We start from the raw sequence: 9,076 nt of genomic DNA on the forward strand, positions 1-9,076 counted from the left end.
ACGTTTGCAGTGCAGGATTTTACAGTGTGGTATTAGTCCTTTAAAACTACACTATTATTCACTCTGTGCTTTACTTTTACAACAATGCAATCAGTGAACCATCATTTATCTAGAAAAGCATGTCAAACATTTACTGGTTCGACATTTTATTCACTAAAGTATCAACCAGAATGAAGGGGTTAATCAATAATGCAGATGTTGGTTGGAGCCGTTGTCGTTTTTACTTTTTTCTTTTAATCCTGATATGATTCCCTCATTAAAGCTCCCTCCTCTCCTTCATATCATTATAATCCCCCGTCATCTGTCCCTGTGTGTCTTTCCCTCCACCCATGCTGTTGATGTTTGCCCTCCTCTCCTTCACAAGCTGCCACACTTATTTATTTTTGGCCTCCTTCTTCTCGCCCGAGACCAGACACATTTTCCTCTCCGTGCTGGTATTTCAGGATTCTGATGATCGGTGTCTCGCTGAGCACCTGCACCAATCACATCACCCCTGTCCTCCTGTGAACCCTCCTACCCTCAAACCGTCTGCCGCCAGGACTCAGTTTCTGGCTCCAACCGACACACACGCAGGCTGCAGGGCGAGCACGCGCATTAATACGACCTCCTCGCTCTCTCTGTGACAGATTGTGAAATTTATTTTCTTCCTGCTCTCGACAATCTCTCTGAACTCAGCTGTGACTGCTCTTTAGTCATATATTTGTATTTGCCTGCGATGAGAACGGAGACCTTTTTGTGCTTGTAAACAGCAATGGTGTGTTTTGTGGGCGGAGCCTAACTGGTGTCAGACCTAGCGGTGTTAAGCGGCAGCAAACACAAGACTGAATGCTGTAAAATAAATACCAATCATATTTAGTTTGTAATGTTCCTACGACGTGAATGACGCTGCTGCCTCACTTAGTATCATAAAGCTTCCCCAGCTAACGTTAGCCAACTAACATATCCACTCAAATATTATTTAGCAACCAACTAAGCCAGCTGATTTTAGCCAACGATAAATGATGTAGTACTACAAAGCTAAGGTGTATAGCTAACAATTTAGCTACACTAATTAGCTAGCAATTGGACCACATTAGCAAGCAAGCTAACTTTAGCCAGCTACAGCTACAATATGACAATATATCATAAGAAGCTTCTTGTTAACTTATATATATTAAATAGATATTAAAGAGTCAATGTCTGTACTTAAGAGCTCAGTGAAGAGAAAAAGAAGCTCAGTTACATTCCTTTATACGATGTCTCCTCCTCTGGGATTGAACTCATCGTTCAGGATCATTTTAACCCTGCTCAAACTACAGGATGTGGTCTGTAACGGACCTTCAGCAGGACAGAAGCCTCCTGAGGGGGTCTGTAAGGAGAACAGCAGAACCTACCTGGAGCTGATTGAACAGGCTCTGTGTGATAATCACTCATACAGACTTACATTAGTTGTTGTGCTCGTTGGGAGCCTGTTTGACTGAAACTGGGTCGGTCACAGACTCATAGAGAGTCCCACCAGTTAGATCTGCTTCAGTCTGCTCACCGCTCTGTATCTCTCTCCTCTTCTGTCCATCATTCATCTGACTCAGCACCGACTGCAAGGGAGGCTCTACCACTGTAATACACACAGACACACACACACGGTGGTTGTGTTGTGTCTTTGTTGCGTGTGTGTGTAGCAGTAACGACGTCTCTTTGTGGTTATTATCCGTTCAGGCATTCATGTCCAGATGACAGTCCTGCCACAGGGATGTGTTAACTGCACTGTGTGTGTGTGTGTGTGTGTTTTTCTCCACTGGCTATAAAATCAGCTCAGAGGACTCCGTCTGTTGTTTTCTCGTATGTTTTGCCGTCTTTCCTTCAGTCTCTTGTTTCATCTTCATCCTTCGCTCTCTCATCGTTTCTTCTTGAACTCTGTCTGACGTTTGGATTGCAGCACATTGCAGTGGATATCAGGCTTACAGAATCGGGTAAATGTCCTCCACTGTGTTCCTGACTGAAAGCATTTCACTGCTAATGAAAGTGAACATTACTGTGTGAAAGCTGAAGAGCCAGAACCTTCTGTGGTCTGATGGAACCGGATCAAACAGCTGTGAGGATTCAGTGAGACAGGATGATGCTGTCTATGGCTGCTGTAATAAAACAGAGAGTGTGGCAGACTGAATGTACAAAAACTCTAATAATACACATTTATTCTGCTCTGATATGTATTATAACTCAGTCTGCTGACTCTGTGAGCACTAGGCATGAAAATATAATGGCAGGATTATCTTGGCCAAAGTAATAACGATACCCCATATTATCACAATAATCATGAAAATATATACTTTAAACACCTTACACTACATTTACCTTAGATTGTGTTAAACACAGATATGTATTGGCTCACAGATAGGAACCTCCCTGTCCTGAATCTAAACTATTTTCACAAACCAGTTCAACTTTATTAAGTAAAGCCGATCCTTCAGTCATGGTGGTGGGTTTAGGATTTAAAGAAATAAATCAGCTTTTAATGTCATATGTGTATATTTATGTAATTAGTTCTTGTCATCGGCCCTACTGAGGCAGACATATATCTATATATACATATATCCCCTATAAATGACGTCTCCCTCCTTTACCTCCCCTCTTCTACTACTGTTCCAGGGTGAAGGTGAGTTACGGGTCGGGTACATTTACTACATTCACTGCTAACTACCCACACAGTCCGTCTGTCCTCATTAAACTACAGGAGAGATAAACTGATCACACTGAACATCAACAGCAGCTCCACATTTCTGACATTCAGAATGCTAACGCTGTTAGCATCTTTATGTTAGCAGAGGGGCAGTTTGTCAGGGTGTGGATGAGCTCAGCTATGAGTCAGGATAAAGACAATTCAAATAAAACTGGAGGTCTCACAGATACGTTTCAGAGCTGGAAGCCGCGGGTCAAACTGCTAGCAGCTAACTAGCTAACGGATCACACACTCAGTTACCCACAATCCACCTTTCTTAAAGGGGAAGGATGCAGTGAGTCTGTGGGTGGAGGAAGTATTCCTCATATAAAGTATCAGAGTAACATTGACTGAAGGACGTCAGTGTTTAATATTATATCTGATGTTTATGGATTAATATTACTGCTGTATTACTGTTGAGATCATGTTTTATGTACTATATATATAGTTCAGTAGTTTTGGCCTCAGTGTCCTACATTTTGGCCCTAATGCCCCAATAAGTTTGTATTTATCAGAGGCCAAAGTGGCCTTGTTCTAAAAAGGATTTCATTCCAGGCCTTCCGTGTGTGACTGGGTTTGGGTCCTCGCACGGTAAAATGGCTGTGACACACATACAGCCACTGATGTTGTTTGTCTTTCTTTCTGCAGACGTCTTTAAAGTCCAGTAAAAAGAAGAAAAGGACGTCACTGAAATGCAACAAGTCAAGCAAGAAGGGAGCAGAGGTGAGGAAGTGACACAGGAGGATGTTTTATAAATCTAAAGCACAGTATCAGAGTCTGCTGTAGTCACCTTGAGTCTGTGGCTGTCGTATATTTAGATTATCTGTTGTATTGAGGTTAATGAGTTAGGATAATGTAATGTGATGAGGTTATGAGGTTGCCACACTTGTGAATGTGTCCTGGATGTTTCTACTCAGCTCCAAGATGGCCGCTGGAAGCCCTTCCTGGTGAAGCCTCTCCCCTCTCAGCTCATGAAGCCTCTGCTGGTGTTCGTGAATCCAAAGAGTGGCGGAAACCAGGTAATGTCCCCATAAGGGAAACAGGTCCCCACAGTGTGAGTGTGAGCTGAGTTTGTTATGTTGAACTGTACTTTACTGCCACTTGAAATCTTCTGTTGTTTTATTTTTACTTTCAGGGAGCCAAGATCATCCAGTCTTTCATGTGGTATCTGAACCCTCGGCAGGTGTTTGACCTGACGAAGGGAGGACCCAAAGAGGGGTACGATGATAAGAAATATTTCCATAATTTCAACTTTTCCAAAACCATTTTGGCTCATTAATTAATTTCAGATTATAATATCAATAAATGCAGAAAAAATAATAATTACATTTGAATGTTATACATATTAAATTCACCTCAAATATATCTCAAACAATCAGTTACTATCCCCACTAAGGCTCCCTAGTTCTTGCTGTAATACACAGACCTCTTCAGTCCTTCTAGTCTCTTCAGACCTGTAGGTTTGGAGCAGAGTTTCTGTCTGAGTCTAAAACCTTTCACATTTTGCTTTGTGTTCCCTGCAGGTTGGAGCTGTATGCCAAAGTGCCCAACCTGAGGATCCTTGCCTGTGGGGGAGACGGGACAGTGAGTCCACTTCACCACATACTGTACACACAACCTCAAACACTTGTTTGACTGACTCCGCCAGTCTAAAGTAACACAGCATGTGTGATAACATTTATATTCTCTCTAAAGTAATAATAATCATAACAAATATAATGATATTAATCAAATATTAATGGATTCATTGGATCTGGATCCAAGCAGGAAGAAGCACTTAAAAGCGTACACATGCATGAATTATCACATTGGCCACCTGGAGATTCAAACACTGAACCTTTGAGTCCGCAGATTTTTGTAGCATTTGAATAAAGACTTGTGGAGGGACCAAAAGTTGTAGTTTAATGAGATTGTGTGCCGATACCATTTTTTCCCTTCTGATGTACCGATTGCCGGATACTTGGTGCTTGGGGTATCGGCTGAGGTACCGAGTACCGATTGTGATTACCAGTATGTTTATGTAAAAAAGAGAATTTAGTCACAGCGTAAGCTCGCTGGGCAGTGGAGCTTGGTTGGCGTGTGTTGTGTCCTGTTAGGGGTGTGATGCGGGTGGCGTGCAGGGTGGTTTCATTAAATTTGCTTCGTTTGGTAGGAATTGGAGGCAGGGACAGCTCGTGGGTCCAACCCTCTTGAATGTGCTTATCTTTGCCGCACAGCGTTGACATGTCGCAATGCCTTAACTTGGTGGGAGATTCCGCGTGGAAAGTAAGCGCACACGCTTTGAACGGGATGGGATGACGTGGTTGCGTACTGAGCTGGTAGGCTGCCAAAGCTCGCATTCAAACACGGCCTGGACACATGTTTGTGTGTGTTGTGGGGTGTGTGTTCTGTTGTCACGTGATCAAATTCGCTCCGTCTTCTCCTCGTAGAAACAGCAGGTTGCAGCTCAGCCACCGCACTGTTTTTGGAAGAGCCGGCGAAGTGAAAGAACTGGTATGCAGAGCGTTGAACGGACTAACAGTACAAAATAGAGGATTACTGAATTTTAATAAATTACTGTGTTATCGATCGGTGCCGTGGACTCCAGTACTCGCCGTGGATTAGGCCGATGCCTAGCATTTTCTGGCAGTATCGGAGCAGATTGTCCGATACTGTAGTTCATGAATTCGCGAAGCAGTACTTCTAGGTTGTAGTGAGGGTAAAGGCTTGCTCTGACGGATGTTTACTGAACTTTGTGGCGGCGGGTTTTGAAAAAAATTTTAATTGTTAAAGAGTTTGTTGACATTTCAGATTCCAAATGTCCAAAAATTTAAATTAATCACCCGCAAGTTCAGTAAATTGTAGAGAAGTTTACCTCACTAAAAATTTATACTTGTTGTAATGAATTATGCCGACTTTAACCATTCTGGAGACATTGGGTCTTGTGTTTCGTGCAGCACGAACACTTTTTTTTTTTTTAAGTATTTTTGGGGCTTTTATTGCCTTTATTATAGTGACAGCTGAAGACGGATAGGAAAGGGGGGCACAGAGAGGGGATGACACGCAGCGAAGGGCCACAGGTCGGATTCAAACCTGAGCCGCAGCAGCAAGGACTCAGCCTCAGTACATGGGTCGCCAACTCTACCCACTAAGCTAACCGGGCGCCAGCACAAACACTTTTAACAGAAAAAAATAAGAACAAATCGTTTATAACAGTAACAGGTAGCTAAAGGTAAAGATGTAGTTAAATATGCTGAATACAGCTGTGAGACTTAAGCATGTCTCTGATTGTATGTGTTCAGGTGGGCTGGATCTTGTCAGTGTTGGACCAGCTGAAGCTCCGTCCTCAGCCCCCCGTGGCCATCCTTCCTCTGGGGACGGGCAATGACCTGGCGAGGACTCTCAACTGGGGAGGGGTGAGTTCTACTTTACTTAAAGGATCAGGGTGTCGGATTTAGTGGCATCGAGTGATATAGTTGTTGATTGCAACTCCCTTGCTTCATCCTCCCTTTCTAAGTGCAAAGGAGAAACCCTGGTGGATATGGACAGGATCCCTACAGAGATAGACCTTTAGTTTAACCAGAATAAATAAACTAAAGCAGTGCTGTTGCTTTATATAAGACAGTACAGATATGAACCCACTTTGGCCTCCTCTTTCTCTCAGGGTTACACCGATGAACCAATAACAAAGATCCTCTCGCACGTCGAGGACGGAAACATCGTCCAGCTGGATCGGTGGAACTTGAACGTGGAAGCGAACCCCGAGGCCCGACCGGAGGACCAGGACGAACATCAGACAGACAAGGTCAGTCCGTTATCCTCGCTGTGATCTATAAAGGCTGTTTTCAGTGTTTCTCTGTTGTCTGACGAGCTCTGCTGTTTCTCAGCTTCCTATTGACGTCTTCAACAATTACTTCAGTCTGGGCTTCGATGCTCACGTCACGCTGGGCTTCCATGAATCCAGAGGTCAGTCCACTCACACACCAACACGATAAACCTGGTTGCTGATAGTGTGCACAGCTTGCTAGCATGTTAGCAGTTACCTACAGCAGTTCTCCAGCTATCCTAGTTTGAAGTCACCAAGACTCTTAAACCAAATATTTCACAGATTAATGTGTACTAAAAGCAACGTTATCATGCTTTATTGTTCAGACCAGAACCTGCTAAATGTCCACTAACCTGTACATTTCCATCAGACACCAGTTAATCTTTAATAATTATCCTCAGTATGTTCTGTTGTAATTACTTTGTGTTATCTTTGGTGCTCGTACTGTATTTGTTCTATTCTTATCTACATCCTCTCCTCTGCTGCTCACTGACCTGATTACCCAACAGGGATCAATGAAAATGTATCTATTCTAATTCATATAATGACACCAAATGATGGGTGGAAACCACAGTATATCATCTTCTTCTTTTGTTTTATGTAATAAGTTGGTTATTATTCTGTATTTTTATTCCTTTATGTGCTGAACGGGTTGAATGCTTTGTGTTTCAGAGGCGAACCCGGAGAAGTTTAACAGCCGCTTCAGGAATAAGATGTTCTATGCAGGAGTAAGTGTCCTCTCTGGTCTCGTCTGTTTACTGCGTTAAAACTTTTGTAATGTATCTGTGTGTGTGTGTGTGTGTGTGTGTGTGTGTTTCAGACAGCCTTCTCAGATTTCCTGAGCGGGAGTTCAAAAGACCTCGCCAAGCACATCAAAGTGGTGGTGAGTACAGAGACGATGGACGATTATCTGACATTTTGAGATAATGGCTGCACTCACAATGCTGATGAGCAGAAAATGTGTCCATACGTGTCTCTCCTAAATGACAGCAAATTTAATCTGATACTGATTCTGGGTAGTGTTAAATATATATATAATGTTATAATTAGAGATGTTCCAATACCAGTTTTCTGTTTTGTCTGATACAGAGAACCAGTCGTGTACCACTGAGCCTGTATGATTGGTCAGTGTACTTCGTAGACCAAAATGGGAAAACGAGTTGTTTCCCGACTATCATGGGAATGGGGAATTAAAATACTTGTGTGGAAATCTAATATCTCAATTTTGTGATACATTTTTTCCTCATGACACTAAAGTTATTGTAAGTAGTCTGCTGGGAACAGGTTGCTTTTTCATTCTTAATCCTCAAAACAAAAAACGGAAAACAGGTTTTTAGTTTTTTTATGGGATGGGGGTAAACATGTGGGTCGTTCTGAACTGGGAAGAAGCATTGTTAAAACTCAAGATTCCCTGCATGCTATTTGTCCACTATGTACAACATGTTGATGCTTTTTCTTCAATAACATATTGGTTGAAGAAAAAATAAACCTTACTATAAAAGAGGAAGACATGTTTCAGGAACAAACTGTCACCCTGAGCCCTCTTTTTAATAATAATGATGACTCCATAAAGTGCCTTTTGTGACTTTCTGATTAATTAATATCCATTAAAATAAAACATATTGCACAGTTTTATTCCCTACGCTTTATCAGTGGTCTATGATACAAAACATAAGAATATTACAACCCTCAGCCCTGCTGCTTCCTCTCTACTTTGTGTACAGTCTGTGTATGAAACCTGAGCCTGTTTCTTCCTTCCTCAGTGTGACGGTACAGACCTGACGGCCAAAGTCCAGGAGATGAAGTTACAGTGTCTGCTCTTCCTCAACATCCCCAGGTACGCTGAGACAGGAAGTAAAACATCTTTATCATTTAGGTCCTGTAAAAGACAAATTACTTCCAGTACAACCAGTAAAGTACCAGTAACAGTAATTGTGCTGCAGGTACTGTGCTGGCACCATGCCCTGGGGGCATCCCAGTGAACATCAGGACTTTGAACCACAGCGTCACGACGACGGCTGCATCGAGGTCATCGGCTTCACAATGACGTCTCTGGTGAGCCCTCAGCTGTACCGAACCAGACCACACCAGACCACATCAAACCTCCTCAAAACACCTCAGACCACCTCAGACCACCTGAACCATACAGAGCTCGGAATACTTTTCATTGAGTTTCATTGTCATCTGTATAGAAACAAACAACATGTTAAGCTTACCAGTGTATATGTACACTGTACCTGGTATAAAATATGCATAATGTACACAAAATATAATAAGTAAGTACAATAAAAACAATGTAAAAATACATTTAAATCTATATTTTTTAAAATAATTCAGTGTGTCTGAAGCTCAGCATGAGCCTTGCTTTTCAAAAGCAAGGCTGAGCTTTTGTTAACAAGAGGCAAGGGATGCACCTATTTTTTCAAAATAAAATCCCCAGAAAGTAAATGTATCTTAACTGGAAACTGAGGATGAGGCTGTTCTTTCAAAATGAAAGCCCCATATAGTAGCTATCTTAACCACAAACTACGGATATACTTAACTGAAATAGTAACTGTATCTTCTCTCTCGGGATA

At 42.2% G+C, this 9,076-nt stretch overlaps 1 protein-coding gene across 1 annotated transcript; it reads left to right on the forward strand.

Annotated features, from left to right (window-relative positions):
• Nucleotides 1–3,343: 3,343 nt before the first annotated feature.
• Nucleotides 3,344–8,640, forward strand: LOC118330995 (diacylglycerol kinase zeta-like; the record flags this gene model as incomplete). The annotated part of the gene is given in 12 exon segments (XM_035665751.1): nt 3,344–3,418; nt 3,613–3,714; nt 3,831–3,913; nt 4,219–4,279; nt 5,977–6,090; nt 6,339–6,479; nt 6,562–6,640; nt 7,173–7,228; nt 7,321–7,383; nt 8,264–8,337; nt 8,444–8,569; nt 8,622–8,640. Coding segments are annotated over 12 exon segments (993 nt in total), but the record flags the coding sequence as incomplete, so codon positions are not given.
• Nucleotides 8,641–9,076: the final 436 nt, after the last annotated feature.

This window comes from Morone saxatilis, unplaced genomic scaffold (genome assembly GCF_004916995.1).
Source record: "Morone saxatilis isolate NCDOM2014 unplaced genomic scaffold, NCSU_SB_2.0 Contig2, whole genome shotgun sequence".
Taxonomy (NCBI): Eukaryota; Metazoa; Chordata; class Actinopteri; family Moronidae; genus Morone; species Morone saxatilis.